The sequence below is a fragment of the Cyprinodon tularosa genome, unplaced genomic scaffold, assembly GCF_016077235.1.
Source record: "Cyprinodon tularosa strain WSP-4 unplaced genomic scaffold, ASM1607723v1 ctg502, whole genome shotgun sequence".
NCBI classification, from domain to species: Eukaryota; Metazoa; Chordata; class Actinopteri; order Cyprinodontiformes; family Cyprinodontidae; genus Cyprinodon; species Cyprinodon tularosa.
Genome location: NW_024039233.1, coordinates 85,361 through 109,955, shown reverse-complemented (window position 1 = coordinate 109,955; position 24,595 = coordinate 85,361). Strand labels below are relative to the sequence as shown.

General features: G+C 41.8%; 2 protein-coding genes across 3 annotated transcripts in view; one reads left to right on the top strand and one right to left on the bottom strand.

Moving 5' to 3' along the window:
- The window catches only part of arnt2 (aryl-hydrocarbon receptor nuclear translocator 2), a 39,304-nt gene extending 34,638 nt beyond the window's left edge, over positions 1–4,666 (bottom strand). Inside the window, exons 1-2 of one of the 2 annotated variants that reach the window (XM_038303045.1) lie at positions 4,402–4,666; positions 993–1,104 (exon numbers count right to left, since the gene is read on the bottom strand). In XM_038303045.1, the coding sequence (XP_038158973.1) occupies positions 993–1,104; positions 4,402–4,432 (143 nt within the window). In that variant the 5' untranslated portion in view covers positions 4,433–4,666. The remainder of the gene's footprint in view (positions 1–992; positions 1,105–4,401) is intronic. The other variant, XM_038303044.1, reaches the window with a different exon arrangement.
- Positions 4,667–9,144: 4,478 nt separating this feature from the next.
- Positions 9,145–19,617, top strand: LOC119795177 (cortexin domain-containing 1-like). The gene is made up of 2 exons (XM_038303034.1): positions 9,145–9,544; positions 18,912–19,617. Exon 2 carries the CDS (start codon positions 18,971–18,973, stop codon positions 19,151–19,153), a length of 183 nt encoding a protein of 60 aa, XP_038158962.1. The 5' UTR covers positions 9,145–9,544; positions 18,912–18,970; the 3' UTR covers positions 19,154–19,617.
- The last annotated feature ends 4,978 nt before the right edge of the window (positions 19,618–24,595 follow it).

Here is a 24,595-nt window from a genome sequence, read left to right as displayed (position 1 = left end):
CACCGCCCCGCACCACCTGTCACCACCCTGCGCAGCCCCTCACCACCCGTCAGCACCCTGCACCGCCCCCTACCACCCGTCAGCACCCTGCACTACCCCTCACCACCCCGCGCTGCCCCTCAGCACCCGTCAGCACCATGCACCACCCCTCATCACCCTGCGCAGCCCCTCATCACCCTGCACCACACCGCACCTTGACTTAACGAATAAATGCTCTGGCTTCCACCTTTTATTAACGGCTGTAATTGAAGAGCTCATCGTTAGTCAGTTTAATCATGTTTAGTTCATTAAACAGAAAAGCTGATTCTAGACCAACTATGACTAGAAGTCCAGCTGTTTTCTATCAAGCAGAGGAAGCAAGTAAAGGGGGTTGAAGACAAATCCTACAACTTATTTGTCTTTCATTTCACTACTAAACTTGTCTCTAAACTCGTCTGCTGTTTTAACCCTCTTTAACCAGATATGCAATTATAATAAAGTGTTTTTATACATCCTTAGGAATGTAAAACAAGGTTTTATTGTATAAAGAGATATTCATCCATCCACTCCGGTAAACTTTATGCATTTTATACTGAAAAAAAAAAAAAATAGCTTAATAGATATAGTTGTAATTTAGTTTTCCAGTTGTAATACGGTATTCTATTGGATTGGTGGTTCCAAACCAAAATGGCCGAGGTGTTTGGTCTTTTTTACTGTCTGTCAGCCATCTTGGTTTCACTGACTTTTTTTTTCATTAGAATGATCAATAAATGGGATTTATCTGTATGGGATGATGCAATAGCTTCCACTAGATTGGACTATATGCATAAGTGCCCAAAATTAAAGGCATATTTATAGAAAATAACACTTTTAAACAGCTCCACACTGTAGTTGGTGATCAGAGTTCAAATCCTAGTAACATGCATCCCAGCTGTATCCAACATTTCTAAAACTTTCTCTGCTAGTTTATTTCTATTAAAATGATTTGCTTTAACACCACTGAAGGTCCTTACCCTCCGGATCTCCTCTTCCCACCGCGGCCAGACACGGCGCCTCCCATTCTCACCTGGCTGCTCGCCACTCCTCCAGACATCGCTACTGGACCTGGCAACTCGCTCGCCATTTCTAGAAGGTTCAACAATGGAGAACAGAGGAAACCAGCAACAACATCAAACATTTATAAGACTTTTCCTTAGTTTCAAAACTTTACACATCATAAGGTTTGCTAAGTTCTGTTAAAAGAAAGCAGATGAAAATGCAAGGCAAGGACGCTGTGTGTGCAGAGGAAGAAGAGTGTTTGGTCCAAAATGACCACGCTCCTTCAGGGCGTCCAACCAGCTGCAATGCAGTGTTTAACAAGCTCTTTAGAAACACTACCGCCATGTTTATTAAGCTTGGCATCTGCAGTAGCTTTCATTCATTTTATTGCCTAAATTATGATTTTATCAAGTCTACTGAAGGATTCTCAGCAGACATTGAAATGAAAAGGACTAAATGGTTTAATAAATACAGTAACTGATGATAATGATGATCTCTGGAAGGAGAGAAGGAATGAGCCGTGGCTCCAGAAGCCCTGGGAAGGCAGAATAAATGAGTGAACAGGTCCTACAGTGGATTAGAGCGACACAGAGAGCTCAGAGTTAAAGCAATAAATCACTATCTGACTAATTCTAGCAAAAATGATTATAACCAAAAACATGCCGTAGATGGAGCATCCACTTTTCCCTGGTTAAATACAACGAACGTTGTAGAAGCTTGTTAGGATAATTATCATTGCTGATGTGCCAGTTTATTACACCTTAATATTAGCTGCCTGTGGCGCGTCAGAACTGATGTTTTAATCGAATTAGGCCAGTTTCTCTGTCTGGATATCCAGTTATGATCTTCATTCTGTACATGAAATAGATGTGGGAATGAGAGCGGCGTCCTTCTATGGGGCCAAAATTATTGCTTTATTTTTTACAAATGTGTGTGGAGCGTTGTGTATCTGTATCTCGATTTGTGAGTGTGCAGGGGGATTTGAAAATGTGTAAATGAAACTGTAAATGTGTGAGGAGATTTGTGTCTGTACAACAATCTGCTAATGTGCAAAACTACTTGTGTGTGTGTAATCTGGTTTGCAAATGTGTAAAAAATCCACAAATCTGTCTTCAGATCTACAAATGTGTACTGAAATGTGAATGTGAATCTGAAAAGCCACCTGGACTCCGAAAGTAAAGATAGTCTATTGATATGTTTGTTCGTTTTTGGTACATTTTGAGTTATTTTTGCTACACAAGAGGTATTTTTTGTTAATTAGCTCATTTGTTAATTTATTTTTTCCAATAGCCTACAGAACAGACATTATTTCGTTCATTGCTGAGGCTGAGTATCATCTGTTATTGGGAGTTGAGAGTTATTGTTAGCTTTTACTGTTAAGTGAGGGATGTTTAGATGAGACATTATTTCTTTCATTGTGCTATTCATTCATTACAGGAATTGTTAAGCATTTTTAATAAAAACATTTTGAATAAAATTATCGTTTGTTATTGATATTTGACTGTATGATCTGGTTGAACTGTAAAGTGCCTTGAGATGACATGTGTTGTGAATCTGGCGCTATATAAATAAACTGAATTGAATTGAATTATTGGAGTTATTGCTGTTGACTTTTACTGAAAAGCATTTTTAATAAATCAACTGTAAATATCATGTTATCATAGGATTACGTAGGTCTATGTTAAGTGAGTGCATGCCACAGACATCTCTATGCATTGGAACCGACATCCCAATCCCCCCATCCCCCACTGCAAGGTGTCCTGGTTTTCCCAAATGAAAATATGGTCACCCTAGTCCTACGCGCTCATCCCCATTTTCAGTTACTGGTGGTGAGTCAGACATTGTGGAAAAATTACAAATCTTCTTTTGTTTGTTTTCTTTGTATTTCAGATATATTTAATAATATTCTTCCTTTTTAAATGAATGTATCATCCAAAACTAATCTAATACACATTTAAACCTAATCTAAAACACATTAAATCCTAATCTATTTTGCATTTAATTGAAATCTAAACCACATCTAAACAAAATTTAATCCCAATCTAAACAAAGTCTAAATCACATTTGATCCTGCTCTAAACCACATCTAATCTTAATCTAAACCACGTCTAAACCACATTTAATCCTAATCTAAACCCACTTTAATCCTAATCCAAACCACATTTAATCCCAATCTAAACCACATTAAATCCTAATCTAAACCACATTTAAACCCCATCTAAACTGGATTTAATTCTAATCTAAACCGCATCTAAACCACATTTAATCCCAATCTAAACCACATCTAATCCTAATCTAAACCACATTTGATCCTAATCTAAGCCAGATCTAAACCTAATCTAGACCACATCTAAAACTAATCTAGACCACATCAAAACCTAATCTAAAGCACATCTAAATCACATTTGATCTTAATCTAAACCACATCTAATCCTGATCTAAACCACACCTAATCCTAATCTAAACCACATCTAATCCTAATCTAAACTGCATCTAATCCTACCCCAAACCACATCTAAAACTAATCTAAACATTTAGTACTAATCTAAACCACATCTAAACCACAATTAATCCTAATCTAAACCTCATCCAAACCTAATCTAAACCACATTTAGTCCTGATCTAAACCAGGTCTAAACCACATTTAATTTTAACCCAAATCTCATCCAATCCTAATCACATTTAATCCCAACCTAAACCATATCTAAACCTAATCTAAACCACATCTAAACCTAATCTAAAAAACATCTAAAACTAATCTAGACCACATCTAATCCTAATCCAAATCGCATTTAATCCTAATCTAAACCACATCTAAACCTTATCTAGACCACATCTAACCCATAACCTGCTAACTGTTCCAAGTAGGGGGGGGGGACCCCTAAATCGTGGAACAGGCCCTGCTAACTGTTCCTGGGAGGGGGGGGGGGGGACCCCTAAATCATGGAACAGGCCCTGCTAACTGATCCTGGGTGGGGGGGGGCGTTAATGGTGGAACCGGCCCTGCTAACTGTTCCTGGGAGGGGGGGGGGAACCCCTAAGTGGTGGAACCGGCCCTGCTAACGGATCCTGGGAGGGGGGGGACCCCTAAATGGTGGAACCGGCCCTGCTACCTGCTAACTAATCCTGGGAGGGGGGGGGGGGGGGGGGGGACCCCTAAATGGTGGAACCCTTCCACGCGTGGGAAGGACAATGATGGTGGCTGAGCTGAACAGAGAAACCCGAATAAAAGCACAAAGCATTGACCGAGCCCCGTCCACCGCTTCTGGGTCCCGGTGTGATCGTGGGTTGCGTGGGGGAAGGGGGTGGATGCTGGAGCGGCCTGCCGATGTCCAGCCTCCTTCTCCCCGCTTCCCAGCAGCCAGAGGCGGGCGAAACACTCACCGGACGGGTTCACAGCGGCGGGAGTCGCCATGTTGGCAGAAGGCGCCTCGAAATGCAAGAAGACGATGGAGATGGAGCACAATGAGAGCCTCCTCCTGCTCCTCCTCCTCCTGCTGCTGCTGTCCGTGGAACGGGGACGCGAAGCTCGTCCCAGCCTCCCACTCCACGGGAGGAGACAGATAGAGCAGCGCTGTGGATAAACAAGTGCAGAGACGATGCTCCTCTGATGCAGACTGACTGATTAACATGCGAGATGTTGAACCGAAACACCGCGAGACTTTAGTTCTGCATTAAGAATGGAATTTTAAACAGCTTCACTGTTCCAAAGGGATTATCTGACACTTTCTGACAACACGTTTCAACACACCGTTCCTCCTCATCCTCCCACATCACCATGCCGCCCCTCCCTTACTACTATAAGATAAGATGATCCAAAATGCTGCAGCCAGAGTTCTGATGAAAATGAAAAAGAGAGATCATATCTCTCCTATCCTGGCTTCTCTTCATTGGCTTCCTGTTAAATCCAGAATAGAATTTAAAATCCTCCTTCTTACATATAAAGCCTTAAATGGCCAAGCTCCATCTGATATCAGAGATCTGATTGTTCCTTATGTTCCTAACAGAGCACTTCGCTCTCAATCTGCAGGTTTACTAGTGGTTCCTAGAATTTCTAAAAGTAGAATGGGAGGCAGATCTTTTAGTTATCAGGCTCCTCTCCTGTGCAACCAGCTACCAATTTTAGTCCGTGAGGCAGACACCCTGTCTACTTTTAAGGCTAGGCTTAAAACTTTCCTTTTTGATAAAGCTTCTAGTTAGAGTGGCTCAGGTTATCCTGAGCTATCTCTATAGTTCTGCTGCTATAGGCTTAGACTGCTGGAGGACATAGGGACCCCTTTTTCCTCATTCTGCTTCATTCTATCTCTATTCTCCCACTCTGCAGAATCTGTTAGTTCAATCTCTAACGTTCTGCTCTCTCTGCTTTTTCTCATAGTAGCTTCATCTGGTCTGTTCCTGTTTGGCTGTGACTCCATCCTGGAGAGAAATATCAGCTGTGCTGCTGCCATCAACACCTTTTTTTCTAGATGTTGGAGCTTGGCCTGTTTTCCAGTGTAGTCCTGTTTCTCTGACTGTGACTAACTGGATGTGCTCTCTTCATCCTCTTCATCCTCTGCCTGTCTCCTGCTTCTGTCTCCTTGAACCCCAGTCGGCCTCAGCAGATGGCCGCTCACACTGAGCCTGGTTCTGCTGGAGATTTCTTCCTGTTCAAAGGGAGTTTTTCCTCTCCACTGTCGCTACAAGCATGCTTAGTGTGAGGGATTGCTGAAGAGCCAATGAGTCGATGCAATCAGCTGGTTTTCCTTAGATAGAAAACTTTGAATCAATCTGACTGGATGATCTGGTGAACTGGAAAGTGACCTGGCTATTTCCGCTTTTTTCCTCCTTTCCGCTGATTTCCTTCAGCCAACAGTAACTGGGTGCAGCTAACTGTGTTCAGAGCGTTTTCAGTCCGTGTTTTTTCCTCACTCACCCCCCACATGGTGAAATATCATTGGATCTGTCCCTTTGGGACATAATATTATTTAGTGTCGCTATTCACTGCATACAGATCGCTACAAGGATGAGAAGAGATACCTGTATGGCAAGCTGTTTTAGCATAAAGTCGCAGCAACACTCAGTGAATTCTAACTGGCATTCGTAAAGTTAGGAGACAGGTTGGTTAAAAAAATCAGAGATACCACTGAAAAGTCCGTTCGTTACACATGCAGAGCTTTTAAGCTAGAAATGGCAGCAGATTGTACATTTATATAAGTTTAAAAGCTGGGCTCCTCAGAGGACCATCACTCAGAGATGCAGATTAACATGAACACAGATCTGTTGTTTTCTGATTGAACAGAGAATCAGACTGCAGAGCTTCTAGAGATCCTGAAATTATTAATTATTGTTTTTGAGCCCTTTATAAATAAAGCACTAAAGGCAGGCATCTGTCTAGAACTATAAATATCAGAGTACTGTAGTTTTCTTGTGTTGTCAGCAATAGGAAAGCATTCAATAAATAGATGTTTGAGCTCATTTTTGAAAAATATAAACCTTATTGAAAGCGTTCGGGTGGAGTAGCTGTAGGTCCATCAGCCACCACCCCTAGAGTGCCCCCACCCTTAGAGACCCCCCCTTTAGAGCGCCCCCACCCTTAGAGAGCCCCAAACCTTAGAGCACTCCCACCCCTAGAGCGCCCCCCCTTTAGAGCGTCGCCACCCTTAGAGCGCCCCCACCCCTAGAGCACCCCCCTTAGAGCGTCCCAACCCTTAGAGCACCGCCTCCCCTTAGAGCGCCCTCACCCCTAGAGCACCCCCCCTTAGAGCGTCCCCACCCCTAGAGCGCCCCCCCAGAGCGTCCCCACCCTTAGAGCGCCCCCACCCCTAGAGCACCCCCCCTAGAGCGTCCCCACCCTTAGAGAGCCCCCAACCTTAGAGCACTCCCACCCCTAGAGCGACCCCCTTTAGAGCGTCCCCACCCCTTGAGCACCCCACTTAGAGCGTCCCCACCCTTAGAGAGCCCCCAACCTTAGAGCACTCCCACCCCTAGAGCGCCCCCCCCTTTAGAGCGTCCCCACCCCTTGAGCACCCCACTTAGAGCGTCCCCACCCTTAGAGAGCCCCCAACCTTAGAGCACTCCCACCCCTAGAGCGCCCCCCCTTTAGAGCGTCCCCACCCTTAGAGCGCCCCCACCCCTAGAGCACCCCCCCTTAGAGCGTCCCAACCCTTAGAGCACTCCCACCCCTAGAGCGCCCCCCCTTTAGAGCGTCCCCACCCTTAGAGTGCCCTCACCCCTAGAGCACCCCCCCTTAGAGCGTCCCCAGCCCTAGAGCGCCCCCCCCCCCCAGAGCGCCCCCACCCTTAGAGCACCCCCACCAACTTTTATTGCAAAGTTACACCCTTGGTGAAGTGCCTTGAGATGACATGAGTAGTGAATTGGTATAAGATAAACTGAATTGAATTGAATTTAAGTTAAATGTAACCCTGTTAGCATTAGTTATAAAACAATGAAGTCTAAGGAAGTTATCATCCAGAATTATAGAAAAATGTTCCTGAATTTAGAGGCTTTAATGTGGCCCACATTTTAGAAGTTACTCTAGATCTGCTGTTCAAGAATGTTTTTTGGACAAAGAAGACAGGTGGTTATAGAGGGGCGTGAAGGAAGGAAGCCATCTATGCTAAGAAAGAAGAAACAACCTTAAACGGGGGGGGGGGGGGGGGGGAATGCAGTGATAGAGTTCATTCCTTCCTGCTGTCAGTGTTTTTTTTACCTTTTTAAATGTACTGCTAGAAACACATTAAAAGTCACCAATTTCTATCTTGTTCAGTTGCTTTTTTACAGGACTGAAAGCTTAAAATTCCTATTATAGTTTTTCATAGCAGTGTGGAATCTTACAAATTATTATTATTACAATGCCTTCTTTGTCATTTATTTATTTTCAAAAAGTCTCATGAAGTCAAATTAAATAATCTGACAGGTAAAGGACTGATGGAAAAGCCAAAGCTCTACCTAAACCACAAAACGCAAATACAACACAGCAAACACTGCCCAGGGAGGGATTTACCATTAGGCAATACTAGGCAGCTGCCTAGGGCCCCAAGTTCCTGGGGGCCCCATAAAACTCTGTTTCCATGTATGGTTAATACAACTATTCCTTATTTGTGCACATTAATTATGTTTTTGATAAAAATCCTTTTACTAAAATGCCATCAGAACGCTGATAATATTAAGTGTGTCTCAGCCCCCGCCCCCCTTCAGTGTCCACCATATTGGATCAGTCCATTTGCTGCACATGTTCAGAAAGGTCCAAACAAACAGCAACAAACCATTTGAAAACATACAATTCAAAGAGCAGTGTTGCCAACTTAGCGCTTTAGTCGCTATATTTAGCCACTTTTCAGACCCCTCTAGCACTTTGATTTCTAAAAAGCTCCTAGCGCCAAATCTAGAGACTTTTTTCTGCTACTGGAGACTGGAGACAACATCTAAAAGCAGCGAACTCTGCTCTCCAGAGCAAGTAGATTGGTAACCCCGCCTCCTGCTCTCCTCTATCTTGTCTGCTGTCATGATTCATGCAGCTATTATTTCATCCAAATGAAAAATGGAGAACAGATAAGCAGATCATGGCTTGTCTACAGTGAAAAGGAGGACTGGGTTATTTACTTTTGCCTTTTTGGAAACACAGGAAGGAGCAATCAGCTAAGTGAGCTTAGTGCTTGGAAAAAATCTTTCATTCCTTTAGAGACAGCATGAAAAGTCAGCTGAGTACAAAACATAGAGAGGAAAACAAGAAGAAAAGGGACAAGAAGAGAGGGACACAACCTAGAACAGATAATGGATGTCTTTGCTATTGACATTTCTCTATCTGTAGAATGGGTCTGTTTTATGTGTTGTCTTCTCCATTCAGAGGGCCCCCTGCCTGTCTTTGCCTAGGGCCCCACATTTCCTAAATCCGCCCCTGACACTGCCTGGAGTTTTTTTTGCATTGCATTTTTTGTCTTCTTTGCAGTTATTTTGCAGGTAAATCATAAAGATGTGAACTTAATTAGCAATTTTAACCGATTTATCTCTGATGTCAGCCTGATGTAGGGAAGATTGAACATTTTTAATTGTTTTTCACCAGGAGTGCTGCCACCCACTGGTGTAGCTCTGTACAACAGCTTCACTATGCTTTAACCCCCATTTCTATACATCAATGAAAACATTCAATCACTCCTGTGTTTCCCTGAAGCTGACTGAAGCTTGCTCCCAGCTTTGCTGCAATAACACAGCATTAATTGATGAATTCTTGTCCACAAACATGACAGGCGATGAAGCAGCTGCAGCAGAGCATGCTGTGAGGGATGAAGGGAGTGGAGGTGTGCAGTACGGCGCTCTGCTCTGGCTGTGGGGCTCAGCATGCAGAGATGGGATTCAGCAGCTACCACTGACTCTTTACCTGATTCTTCCTCATGGCTTTCCTCTGCCCTGCTTCTATACTGCCTTTTTAATGACCAGCCATTCTCTTTCAGCCACACACCCATCTGCAGATCCCTTCCCCCTTTCTTCCACAGCAGCTCATCGGTGTCATCCTAGATTAAGCAGCACTGCAGGATGTGAGGGGAAAAAGGTAAGGCAAAGTGTTTTTTGTTGTTTAGTTTTTTTACTGGTTAGCTATCTTTCTCTACTAGTAATTTACATGAATATATTTATAATAAATGTTTAATATACTCTTTATAACAGTGGTCTACATGTTTGGTGTGTTTGCTCGCTGTCAGGGAATGCCTGCAGTAATTAAAAAGTGTTTTTGTCAGAGAAAGTTTTACTCACTAAACTATGAAAATTTATGAATATTTGGTAATCAGATAATGTGTGAAACACATTGCAGCCTCCTTTATATCTCCTCAGGTGGGTCTGAAACCCTGCTAATACTAAACTCAGTTAAATTCAGTTTATTTACATACACTGTTAAAAAAGTAAATGGCAATTGTTGTTCTAACACACAATTGTATTGTAATCCGACTCAGAAATATAAATTTGACATCTAACAAATAAATACACGTTTGCCCAACTCAAATTCTCAGAAGTTGGTTTAACAAGGAGTTTTAAATCGCCTATACAAGATTTTTTGAGTTCCCTCAACTGTAAACTCATGGGCATGCGCACTGCTTATGTTCATGGACACGCCCACTAGGGTACGGGGTTTCCTATCCCTTTCTTCAAGGGCACAGCCTTTTTCCCTCGTGTTTGAGAAGATTGGCGGACATTGTGATTTTATGCATCTGGAGAACCACGGAGGAACGACCCTGGGACCTTACCAGTTTTCCCGGTGAGTGCTGCAAAGTACAGACAGTTAGCGGTTAGCTCCGTGAGTTAGCATTCCCTTGTGGTGTATTGCCACCGAGTTGAAGCATGAGTTCACATGTTTTTCACGTTCTGATGAAAGGAAAAGCAGCGCACGTGCACGTGTATAATGCGCGTGTGCGCGTGCGTGTTTATGCCGCGCATGTGCGGGTGAGTGTTTATGCATAGAGAAAAGAGTGTGCCTGTTATTTTCATTGTACAAATGAAAAGAGACATTAAGTTGAGTGTAATAACTTATTAAATTTCTAAATTGTTTTATGTAGTGCAGTGTTGTTGCACTCAGGCACAGAATATTACAAGACTACATTATTTTACTTTCTTAATCCGATGTGGGTATTTACTGTTATTTACATTATTTACATGTGGATTTTTTGCTTTCATGATTTTATTTGCTTTACAAGAAAAACAGTGACATTAACATTTTATATGTTAACCCTGTAATGCAGCAGTTAATTCGTAATGAGTTAGAAAAGTTACATTACACACTGAAATTTATCATACTTGGAGAGATATAAACTGTACAGTTAAGAACAAGAAGTGAATGGATTTAACTAAGCCCTGTTGTGCTATGCAGGCTGGGTTTTTTGGATACCCTGGATTCTGGATTCTCTCCTTAAATGGAGATGGCGAGCCAACCGTGTGAACATCTGGATTTGGATTGAAGAGAAGGATTTGGAGTGAAGAGGACTTTCTTTTTTTGCATTCATCGTCCTGTCGGAGTGGTAGGACTAAAAAGAAAAACTCAGAGATAAAAAGGGAAAACCTTTTTCTTTTTCCGTTGGGAAACAAGACATTTTATTTCATTTTATTTTTTTAAAAGGGTGCACCCAATTTAAAGAGACTACAATTGAAAAAAACAAACTGAAGGCCGTCCAAATTTGTAAAACTGTTATTTTTTCATATATGTTAATACACTTACTTCACAAAAAATTACCTGTGTGTTTTCCTCTTACTAAAATGGTGTCTTACTGTTTTTTCCCTCATCATCACTCTTACGAATCTAGAACATTCTGGTCCAGTGTCATGTTACTTTGATCTGTGCAGTTAAGATTATGTTGTTGAACATGGTTTTATACTGTATCTATGCAATGTTTGGCTTGAAGCAATAAAAATGTTGTATTAACATAATTTTTTGTGTGTTGAATGATTGGTAGTGAAGACGATTGGTAGGACTAAAAAAACTGAGTTGATAGAACTCAACTTGCAGATAACACTACAAAATCTGAGTTTGTAGAACTCAAAATCTATATGTCAAACTCATAAAACAAAGTTGATAGAACTCAGAACTTAAAGGTGAAACTCAAAAACCTAAGTTGGTAGAACTCAAAATTTCTATGTAACACTCCAAAAACCTAAGTTGGCAGAACTCAAAAATCTTTGTAAACTCAACCACAGTGAATTTAAGTAAGGAAAACTCAAAAAACCAAATGCATCACGTTGCCTAGAAAATGTAAGTTCTGTCAACCTCTATTTTTTTTTCAGTGTAGCACTAATTCACAGCATCAAGGAACTTTAAGATACACTTCTTTCACAGTCAGATTGGTGCAAATTGGTGGCTATATGTCCAGGAGTGTGAAACGGTTCACCACAATTTACAACCAAGACATTCCATGCAGGTTGAGCTTGGATTGGATTCCCTAAAGAGTCTCAACATCTCGCGATCACTTATCGGTGATGGAAACAAAGCCAGGTGGGGTTAAATGTGAAAGCAGTCATTAGGGTGTTGCCATGTTTTGTCATGCAAAGAAGTCAAAGTTACGGTCAGCGAGGATTTCAAAGTTAACAGTGGAGACTGAGTGGTTTACCGGAGAATTAGCCAACCTAGCTAGGCCGGCTAGTGGTAGCCATTCAGAATTTCCCCACTTTCCTTGATGGGCCCTCTTCTGGCCCTCGGCTGGTCCCCTACAGTTCCTTTTTAAACATCTAAAATATTCTTTCCGTCATGATTTTAGGACATTACGATCTAAAGCGCCATCTCCTGGTCAGACCCTGTAATTCAGTGAAAGGGTGGAGGCAGAGTAAAAAAATGCACGCCCAGGAGAAGGTGGGCTTCTATTCGGCTGGTGTTTGACTGGGAAGGGCCATTTTGAATGGCTGCTACTGTAGCACGCTGCAATAAACAGTCTGAGAGGATTTACTGTGGGGGCGCTGAGGATCAGAAGAATTCGATGGACTGTGAGAGATCAAAGTGAAAATCAAGGGCAGGATCCACAATGTAACTTAACGTGGTAGAGGGGCAATTTCCTGGTGGAGATGTAACTGGCAGTGGATCCAGTGGAGCTCAGCTGCTGTGGATTGCAGGAGACCCGATCCAGGTTTGAGAAGTGACTAGAAGAAACCTCATGTTTCTGCCCAAATGCAGTTTTACGGGTCAACACAACAACAATTTGCTCACTGGCCAGGGTCTCTTAGTGTCAATGTGAGGGTGGAGGTTGGTTGAGGACCCAAATGCACAGATGAGGGAGGCAGAGAAGAGTAGTTGCAGGTTTAATAAAATTAAAGGAAACAAACAAAATCCAAGAGCAGAATACTAGAAACCAAAAACCAGGGGAAAACACACATGAGGAGCCAAGCAATAACAGAGCTATAAAACCAGGAACTGCAGAGGTGGTGTATATATGGGGAACAAAACAAAGAATGGTTTGATGGCTGATATGGAGCAGATGTGAATAAATCGAACTAGACGGAAGCCAATGAAAAAAGAACCAGGCACACAGGGACAACAGAGCGTAACTCAAAAACTATAAAACTGCATGAAAATAACACAAAATGGAAAAGAAACCAATGAGCAAGAAAACACAGAATAACATAAATCAAAGTGTAACCGAAAACTTTAAAAAGAAACTCAAACAGAAGTCCACATGGGTAGAACCATATCACCTACATAAAAGGGTTGTCTCCTTGATCGGCTGTATAAAGTCCAATTGTCTTTCACCAATTTAGTAATTTACACTATGGATATCAGCAAAGTTAATTAGTGTGTCTAGCTATACCTAGCTATAAGTCAGGTGTGTCTGTGGGGGCTGCAGGAATCAGTTAAAGGCAGATTTAAAGGTCCTTCTTTGTCAGATTAAGTGGAGGTTTGAAGAAGACCCAAATGCAGAGACCGAACTTGAAGGTGGTTTCTAGCAGATTTAATAACAAAAAGTTGGCAACTGAAACAAAAAAAACCCAAGATAACAAAATAAAGAATTAACAAAATACAGAAGGTCATCAGGAAAAACACTCACAAGGAGCAGAGAACCAGCAAACAGTGACTGAACAGAAGGCGTATAAATGGGAGACTGAACAAAGACCAGGCTAATCAGTAGATTGGGAGCAGGTGTGAACAGAGGAGTCTAGAAGGGAGCTAGGAGAAGGAGACTGACACAAGAGGGCAGCAGACGGCAAACAAGAAATACATAAAAACTATAAAAATATAATCACGAACCACTAGAATAACAACAAAATGGAAATTAAACAAATTAACTAGAAAACACAGAAAGACATGGATCAAAGAACAACTGAACCCCCCCCCCAAAAAACAAAAAAAAAACTTAAGCCCAACCAAAAAGAGAAGAATTATGATACTTTCTTACCAAATCTACAGAAACGCGATAAAAAGGATTCAGGCTCTCAAATCATGTCCCAGACTCTGCATCACACTGATAACAACAAAACACTGCAGATTTGCACCATATAGATTAATGCTCTGAACTTCCAGATCAATGCAGTTTATGACCATGTTTTTTTCCTCCCACACTGTTTACATTTGATCACTGCTGCACCTTAAGGAATAGAAATGTCATGAAAATTCTATAAAAAAGAAATTTGTATTAAAGTGACAATACAATTTGTCTAAGTCTGGGTCAATTTTGCCACTTCTGTGAGACTGTAATTGCAAATGGTTTATGAAAAATGTGAATATGCTGTCATTTGCTCTTCACAAGAAATGAGTCTATAATCTGATAAATCTGGAATATGGGAGATGAAATCCTGAGGAATTAGTGCATATTTTCCTGGGTTTAACAAACACCCAATCCAAATGATGCTATGCCCTGGGGTCCTCTGGTACGGAGGCACGCTCAGTTCCTGAGAATAAGTGGATCTTAGGCTGCCTTTGATTCTGTCTACCTGTCCTATGGTGAAAAATGTTACAAATGCAGAGTATTTATTCCCTTCTATTGAGAGTGGAACCAGTGCGACCCAGTTCATCTGTAAATGGAAATACATGGATGTAACCCCACTTTGCTGAGAAGGAGTTAGATCCATGATGGATGATGGGTGGAGCTGACAGCAGGTGGGAGAAACACCTGTTTGCTGTCAGATTATGAGGAAGAGCGATGTGTCACCTGCTGGGATGCAGCATCCCTGGTCCTCCACAGGTGAGCAACGGGCATCATCTGATCTGAGCAGGCCAGAACCTGATCTACATCCTAAATAATGGGAGCTGGCTCGGAGCTCGTCTGCCTTGCTGTTTGTTTCCTGGATGGGGCCGCCTGTGGAGCTGGTTGACAGTTGCCTTTTGTATCTATGCTTCTTTTTCTATGTCTGCTTCTGTCTCCTTGAACCCCAGTGGGCCTCAGCAGATGGCCGCTCACACTGAGCCTGGTTCTGCTGGAGATTTCTTCCTGTTCAAAGGGAGTTTTTCCTCTCCACTGTCGCTACAAGCATGCTTAATGTGAGGGATTGCTGAAGAGTCAATGAGTCGATGCAATCAGCTGGTTTTCCTTAGATAGAAAACTTTGAATCAATCTGACTGGAGGATCTGGTGAACTGGAAAGTTCCTGAGATGACATGGTGTGAATTGGAGCTATAGAAATAAACTGAATAGAACAGAAATAAGACTCTTTTCCTGGTCTCACATCCTGGGAACTGATGCTGACTCCCTGGAAGAGGTTGGTTTTCTCTGAATGCCGTGGAACCAAATTGCAGATAGTGTTCTGAGTTAGCTGTGTTGCTCTGTGACCTGAACCATCCATGCTAGTCAGGTCTCTCTCCCTCTGTGGTCTGAAGCTGTTCTGCTTGGTGGAACTGCTCACTGCACTATTAAACTTATCCTGCTCCATCATGGTTTCTCTCTTTCTCTTCATCTGACCTTCATCCTGTAAACAGGGGGCCTCCTTTCTACACTCTTCCACCTTCCTAGCTCTGTTTTTGGCCTTCAGAAGCAGTTCTGTTTCTAGCTGTGACTTTCTCTGATACAGCAAGGCAAGCTGACCCAACACATTATTAACCAACAGATCTCTTTTTGGATTTCTAGTTGACTAAACCAGTTACTGAATCTCACTTTCACAAGCCTCTGCTGAGACTATTTATCGCTCTATGCTCTTCTGTGGACAAAGATTAAAGAGATAATTAGAGCTGAGGCTTCCATCTCTACAGAAGCCTCAGATGGTCCCACTGCTACCTGATCCTGTTCCCTAGAAATTCTGTTCACTAGAGGAAGAGGAAGCAGGGAATGTGGCTCACAAGCTACAATCACTAAGTGTGTTAGCACAGCACGCACAAAAGCTGACACTCTCCATTAGCTGTAGGTCTGTTTACCTATTCAGTTCAGTTTATTTCTGATGCTTCAATTCACATCATGTCATCTCAGGTCACTTTATAGAGACAATTCAACCAGATCATCCAGTCAGATTGATTTAAAGTTTTCGAAGGAAAACCAGTTGATTGCATCGACTCATTGAATCTTCAGCAATCCCTCAGACAGGCAGACGAGCTCCGAGCCAGCTCCCATGTCAGAGGATGAAGAGAGCACATCCAGTTAGTCACAGTCAGAGAAACAGGACTACACTGGAAAACAGGCCAAGCTCCAACATCTAGAAAAAAAGGTGTTGATGGCAGCAGCACAGCTGATATTTCTCTCCAGGATGGAGTCACAGCCAAACAGGAACAGACCAGATGAAGCTACTATGAGAAAAAGCAGAGAGAGCAGAACGTTAGAGATTGAACTAATAGATTCTGCAGAGTGGGAGAATAGAGATAGAATGAAGCAGAATGATGAAAAAGGGGTCCCTATGTCCTCCAGCAGTCTAAGCCTATAGCAGCATAACTATAGAGATAGCTCAGGATAACCTGAGCCACTCTAACTAGAAGCTTTATCAAAAAGGAAAGTTTTAAGCCTAGCCTTAAAAGTAGACAGGGTGTCTGCCTCACGGACTAAAACTGGTAGCTTGTTCCACAGGAGAGGAGCCTGATAACTAAAAGATCTGCCTCCCATTCTATTTTTAGAAATTCTAGGAACCACTAGTAAACCTGCAGATTGAGAGCGAAGTGCTCTGTTAGGAACATAAGGAACAATCAGATCTCTGATATCAGATGGAGCTTGGCCATTTAAGGCTTTATATGTGAGAAGGAGGATTTTAAATTCTGTTCTTGATTTAACAGGAAGCCAATGAAGAGAAGCCAGGATAGGAGAGATATGATCTCTCTTTTTCATTTTCATCAGAACTCTGGCTGCAGCATTTTGGATCAGCTGAAGGCTTTTAACTACAGTTTGTGGACTTCCTGATAGTAAAGAATTACAATAGTCCAGCCTTGAAGTAACAAATGCATGGACTAGTTTCTCAGCATCACCCCTGGATAGGAGATTTCTCATTTGTGCAATTCTAGAAATTAATCTGGTCTTAAAAAACTGTCAAATAACAACTAACACACAAAAGGACAAATGAAGTGTTTGGATATCTCTTCTGAAGTGGCAAAGCTGACAGAAGAACTATATAAATAAACTCAGGGTTCAAACCTATTGTCTGAAATCACCACTCTACAATTATACCTTAAATACTATTTGTCCACAATAAAGGAAAAGAGAGAAGACTCAAAGAAGGTATAACTGTAATTCAAAGATCCAACACCAAGGGGAGCGGGGCGCCTTCACCTGTGCTGACACATTCACGCCACCACTGACCTCTATTTATTCCCTGGATTGCTGACTGCCTTGTTAGTGGTACAGGGTGGAGTGAAGCCACCGGCCGCCATATTGGTACTCCCTAGTAATGTAAACAAGCCGTGCACTACAGCATTGAGCAACCATGATGTTCTCACTTTGACACACTGGCTGTTTAACAGCATCACTAGATTGCTGTCACTTATGGTAAATAAACAGTCACATTGCATAGTGAGTACTTAATAACTTTACAGAGCTTCAGTTTCTATACAAGCAAAATCACATAAATTGGCAGAATAACAGGAAACATTAAATTCATATTTTGCTTTCTGCTCATAGTTACAACAAGAATCTGATCATTTGCATATACTATACATACAAGTACAGTGGGGGAAATAAGTATTTGACCCCTTGCTGATTTTGCGGGTTTGCCCACCTACAAAGAATGCAACGATCTATAATTTTAATCATATGTACATTCTAACAGTGAGAGACAGAATCCCAATGAAAATTCCAGAAATTCACATCATATGAATTTATTAAAATTAATAACCATCTGATGAGGAAAAACAAGTATATGACCCCTGGAAAAACAGCATGTTAATATTTTGTAGAAAAGCCATTATTGGCCAGCACAGATGACGGCGTAGTGTGTTACCAACCGTTTCTTTTGTAACTGTGGTCCCAGCTGCCTTCAGTTGATTCATCAGTTCCCCCCTTGTGGTTTTGGGATGATTCCTCACCGTTGGCATGATCAGGGACACCCCACGAGGCCAGATCTTGTGTGGAGGTCCAGACCGAGGGAGGTTGGCGGTGGTGCGGTGCTTCTTCCATTTCCTAATAACTGCACCGACAGTTGAATTTTTCTCTCCAAGTTGCTTTCCGATTCTCTTGTAGCCCATCCCAGCCTTGTGCAGATCAACATGTTGTCCCTGATGTCCGTAGAAAGCTTCTTGGTCTTGCCCATGGTGGTGATGTTGGATGCTGCTTGTTGACAGGTGTCTTTTATACAGGTATCGAGGTGAGGCAGGTGTATTTGATGTAGATAATTGGTTGGGATTGGGGCTGTGTCTTAAAGAAAGACTAACTGGCTTGTAGGAGCCAGAATACTTGCTGTTTGGTAGGGGGTCATATACTTGTTTTTCCTCATCAGATGGTTATCAATTTTCATTAATTCATATGAAGAGATTTTCTGGAATTTTCTTTGGGATTCTGTCTCTCACTGTTAAAATGTACATGTGATACTATAGATAGTTGCATTCTTTGTAAGTGGGCAAACCTGCAAAATCAGCAAGGGGTCAAATTCTTATTTCCCCCACTGTATGTCTGCACACACAAACACATACAATATCCAGTGATTGAATACCTTTAATAATACAACTTACTCATGTAGTCTCAATTCACATTCAAATACACAAATATATGTTTTTTCGTCAATATGACATGTAATATATTTCTTTTTCACATGAGAAATACAGAAACACTTAAAAAACGACAGCATAATCCACTTGATAAAGAATTACTACATTGACATTTCACAGTGAATTACTTTCTAATTCCTCTACTTTCTATTTTCTATCAATGTCAATGGCTGACAGTCAATGTCTTCCAGTTTTCTTGGTTAGTTCATCCACTGAATGGGGAATGACCTGTGAAACGTCTTCACACAGCCGGCAAACTGCATATAATACATACATATCATTTCCATTTGATCGTTTTCTTTAAAATCTTTACTAATAGTTCATTTTTTTCTCTGCATCTTCAGGGAAGGCTTAAGGATGGCCAAAGGATTTGTGGATATGTCAGAGGAAGACAGCAGCGGTCATGGAGGAGGAAGGCACAGCAGAGCCATCTTTTGTGGACGTTGATAAGGGCCTGACCCTCACCGGCGTGACCTTCCTCTGCCTGCTGCTGATAGCAATGATCATACGCTGCGCCAAGGTCATCATGGACCCTTACAGCGCCATTCCCACCTCCACATGGGAAGAGCAGCACTTGGACGACTAATACTTTCACCCACACAAACAGTTTGCAGATCATGTGTTCCCACTGGACAAACCCAGCAGGGTCTTCCCCCAGCAGGAAGCAGGGATCCTCTTTCCATTGGTTTTGGGATCTCTATCTATTTCATCTGCTAGATTCAAAATGTAAACTGCAATTCACTCTGTGTGCAACAGAAAAGGAGCACACAGTTGATTATTAGGAGCTTAACTTTTTTCCTTCACGCAGGCAGCACCAAAATGCCATGTGCACATGTGCAGAGCCTCACAGCTCGTAAAGTCACAGAGCTCTTCTCAGTCATCACATAAACCAGTCAGCATAACATTGTCAGGACAGTTCTTCACATGTCAGTGTCCTGTGACCTACTGTAGGGCCTTCCAAAAAAGTAAAAACCAACCACTGGACTTTGTTTCCAAGTTTGAAGACGTTTCTCTTCCATCCAGGAAGCTTTTTCAATTCCAAATGTCAGAAATAGCATTAGGTTCCAGGTTTTATCCTGCAGCCCAACAAAGCCTGGTTTTAGTTTAGAAAACATGCAAATAGAAACGGATGAACTGGTCCCCCCCTTTGCAATGGGGGTTGTTTGGCTTCTTTGTTAGCCTGCAATGCCCCATACCTGTCTATGTCTCTGAAAGGGGGGTCGTTAGAGGGAATTGTTGGCCTGGCTGAATAGGCAATATCTTGTGTTCTCCTGTAAAGGGGTTGGAGCTGCGATGATAGCGGGAAGGAATCAACTCTATCGCTGCATTGGAGGTTATTGAAAGCTGAAATCTGCCCCCCCCCCCACCATGTTTAAGGTTGGTACATTAGGGCCGTTTTACAGTTTTAAACATTGGCCTTCTAATTTAACACTGATGTATGCATAGAAAGAAATACACAACATAAAAGTACCAGGCATTAACTTTATTACTGGATGGAGAAAATCCATCACGTTTCACACATTCAGTGAGTAAAAAAACGCACAAGGAGCACAAACTGAGAGCTAAACTTTACCCTGGATGTAACCAAGTATATCTGAGAAATGCCAGCTGACGTTTCACCAAAGGAAGGAATGTTTGTTGGAACTCTATGGCTTCTTTTCATAGTCGTTTGAAACCTGCATCAGAGTCAACATCAGTTCACAGATGGTCTAAAGTTCTACGTATGAGAACACTGCGGTTCCTCTATTATTCCCCGCAACAGTTTGTCAAAAACACTCCTGCCATGAGTGACAGGAAGCAGCCTGGACTTATGGAGGCGGTGCAGATCAAGGATGGAAGTGGAGCGAGGAAATTTCCTTTTTTCCCAAACAACTGATGGGTTAAAACAGCCGCAGAAAACAGACTCTGAACAGGAAACACATCAGGTCTGCTTCTGACAAACGCATTTGTCTGATAACAGAAGAACATAACAGCCATTACGGCATACCGTTAAATAGACACTATGAACATTATTGATATACTTTCAGTGAAATTATTATGAGCTTGCTGTCCTGGGGGATTTTTGAAAATGAGCCAAAATGCAGACCAGAAATAAGGAAGATTCTAGTGGCAGTAATGACTTAATCACAGCGAAAACAAAATGATTTTTACAAGAACAAACCCAATAAGAACTACCAGGAGCACAACGGAAAAACCAGCGGATTGCAATCAACAACAAGAAGCTTAAACACTGAGCAGAAATGAAGGCAAGCGAAGCTAATCAGAGCACCAGTGAGCTGCTGAGGGACAGTAAAGAACGGAGAGGAAGGAAGGAGACCAGAGAACGCTGAGGAAGAATGACCACGTTACAAACCAAAGGAAAAAAGACCAAATGAGACTCAAAATGGAAAAACGACAAACACCAGACAGGGAATAAAATATACAATTAACTGATTATAGAAAGAATCCACAAACAACCCACAACCCAACTATATATGGCAAGACATAAATGGCAATAATGATAGGAGCACAAAAACTGGTTGATTATGAGAGACGTTCTAAAATTATTATTAGTAATAAACCCTTACTTTAAAACACTTTACTTTTGATCGAGATGAAGTTGGGGATTAATTAAAGGGGCTCAGCACAGCTTTTCACCCCCGTATTATTTTACCTGAGATGATTCAATGTAATTTATAGCATTGATGCTCAGAGTGGGCTGCTATATGTAACTAGAGAGGGTCTGATGAGTCATGTGACCAAAAGCACCAATCTAGGTCACACAAGTCCTGGGCCCAATCATCCAAATCCACTGCTAAACCTTATAGTCATAGTTCATTTTATAGTGAATGCGGAACTGTACGGGGAGCCAGTGGAGCTGTAGGAGGACCGGAGTGATGTGGTGGATAGAGGGAGTTCTGGTTATGATGCGAGCAGCTGAGTTCTGGACCAGTTGTAGCTTGTGGAGTGATTTCTGAGGAAGTCCAAAGAGGAGGGAGTTGCAGTAATCTAATGGGGAGGTGACAAGGCTGTGCACAAGTATGGCAGTAGTGTGTGGGGTAAGGGAGGGATGGAGGCGGTTGATGTTTCTTAAGTGGAAGTAGGCAGAACGGGTAATGTTATTTATATGGGATTGGAAAGATAGTGTGCTATCGAGGATGACACCCAGACTCTTAACCTGGGGGGAGGGGGAGATGGAGGAACTATCAATAGTAACTTGGAAACTGTCGGTTTTGGAAAGAGTTGATTTGGTGCCACTGTTTACTGTTTAATTGAAGGAAGCTGTTGGTGAACCAGGCTTTTATTTCACAGATGCAATTTGTGAGGGAGGCGGGCGGAAGAGAGGACAATGGTTGCTTGGTTAGGTAGAGCTGGCATAGCATCGGCATAGCAATGGAAGTGGATGTTAAATTTATGGAAGACTATTGCCAAGGGGAAGGAGGTAGATGATGAAGAGCAGGGGCCCCAGGACAGAGCCCTGGGGCACACCTGAGGTGACGGGGGAAGGGTGGATTTGAGGGTCTTCATGTACTGAGTGCAGTCAGTAAAGTAGGAAATAAACCAGGTCAAAGGAGTGTTAGTGATGCCTGCTGAGGAGGGTGGTGTGACAGATGGTGTCAAAGGTTGCACTCAGGTGGAGGAGGATGAGGATGGTGAGCAATCCAGAATCAGATGCCATGAGGAGGTCATTGGTCAATTGGTGATTCTTGTGTTTTGCAACTGGCGCCACAGAGCTACAGCCACGCACATGGGGTGTCTCTGAGTTGCCTTAGCAATGACACCATTGGGCCAAAGGGAGCTGAACCTTGTAGGGCTTTGTTTGTTGTAAGGCAACAGAACAGGAATCCATCCACCCAATCAGAAATATTTAGGATTGAACCTTTCCATGATTTCACAGCCTGCTGGTCCAAACTGCTCCGTTATCAGATTCCACTGAGCTGACTGCAGTATTACCAGTTTATTTCAGGATATGCTATAAGGCAAAACAATTTCATCTTAACCTTTTTTATGTGCTTCATCCAAACTTTTCTATTTTCCTTTGTTCTAGAGTCTCATCCTGACACAAAGTTTATCACCATTCAACACTAAACGCCCCAAAGGTCCCACAGCTCATTTAAAGCTCAGAACAAACTGAAAACATGTTAATGTTTAACCATCTGCAGAGCTAACAGAAGAAGGCTCGGTCTATGTTTGCATATCTTACCTTTAATATATTTCACCTTGCTTCCCAAACTTGTAATGAAGTACAAATAATTCATTACAAGTAATTATTTTAAAAACTTTAATTTAAGCTAATTTTCATTATGGCCTGTTGGTATAAAAAAAAACATCAAAATTATATAGCTTGCACAAATGAAATAGTTTTTCAAGATGATGCAAAGTTAAATGTGACTCTGTTACCATTAATTATAAAACTAAGAAACTGTAGTTTAAGGAAGTGATCATCCAGAATGGTAGAAAAATGTCACTTTAATAGAGTAGAGCAGTAAAGTTTCTGGCCTTAACAGTTTTTCCTGCATTACTTTTACTTTTATACTTTAAGTAGTTTTAAAAATGCTACTTTTACACTTTTACTGGAATAAAAAAGCTGAATTTGATCCTTTAACTTCTATAAAAGTGTTTTTAAACAGTAGGATGTAAAGGTTTGGAAAGCCTGTCTGTGGGATGTGGCGGTGGAGCAGCGGTGGAGCAGCGGTGGAGCAGTGGTTACGCGTGTGAGCAGAGGCTTTGGTCCTTAACGTGACGGTCACAGGTTCAAGTCCTTTCACCACATGTGTTCCCCCTCCCACCAATAAATAAATTAAGACTACTGGTGCCAGAAAAAAAAGCTTTAAAAAAAGGAGGCCCATCTGTCTGCTGATGTTGATCATTTTGCAGCAATCTCCTCATGTATGAAACAAACATGAGCAAGCACATCATGTTGGCTCTATGTCTGGGTGAAACATTCCCAAAGATGGATGCATAGAATGGTTTAAACCCAGTTTCTGGTTCCGTCTCTCTCCTTTAGAAAGAACGAAAGCACAACGAAGGCTCAGCTGGAGGAACAGTTCGATTAAACGGGCTTATTTTCTAAGGCTTGCTATACAAACTCCCAAAGTCTCAAGGCACAGTTTAAAAGACGTTCATTTCTGTACAGTATGTCAGAATGTCACTGTATGCATTTTACTGTAAAGCACATATGCAAATTTTATATTTTTTCTAAAAACTCTGTTATTGACTTGCTTCTAAACTTGACGGTGTCTTTGTGGAAACTCTGAACCCTTTACATTTGCATGGTGACCAGCAGATCAGTGAAGCCTCCATGTCCGCGTTTCACTACCAACCAAATGAGTTTGTGTCACAGAAAAAAAAAAAAAAAAAAATAAATTTTTGCCCTTTTTTCCCCACTAAACAGCTTAAATAATGCAGTAGGACAAATAGCGCTACATCTATTTTATTTTATTTTTCAGTTAAATTATCTTTTAGTCTGGATTTAGATGACGTGTCTGTGAAAGTCCATCATGCACAGCCTGTGACCCCGTCTGCTCTGCAGTCTGAGGTGTGATACCTGCTGTGGAAGCAAAGTCACAGGAAACAGCGTCTAAACGATCCTCAATTTTTCTCTGGTTCTTTAGTGTCAGAGTTTGCATTTAATGTTTAAAGCCAGGAGAAAACAACATAGCTGCATCCTGCTAGCATGCAACAACGTGTTTAAATATAAAGAGAGAACAGAACAATATTTAAGACATAAGTAATGATATTTTCTTGGATTTTACAGTCATTTGCTGTAGTTTTATAACTCAGCTGTGTTCTTTCATTTTGCCTTACACAGCAGGTACTTTAGAGTGAAAAGTGCCATTCTGATTTTGATCATGCTTAAAACAGTCTGCATATTCAGCATTTATATGTATTAAAAACTTGCATTTGCATGTTCTGAAGTGCCTTTTAATCCTAATCTGCTTGGTTTCCAATAAGAAGAATCCTGAGTAACATATTTTTGCTGTAACTGTGTTGGATAAATAAACCTTGAACTGGACAATAAAATTATTTACGTCTTAACATAATTTAT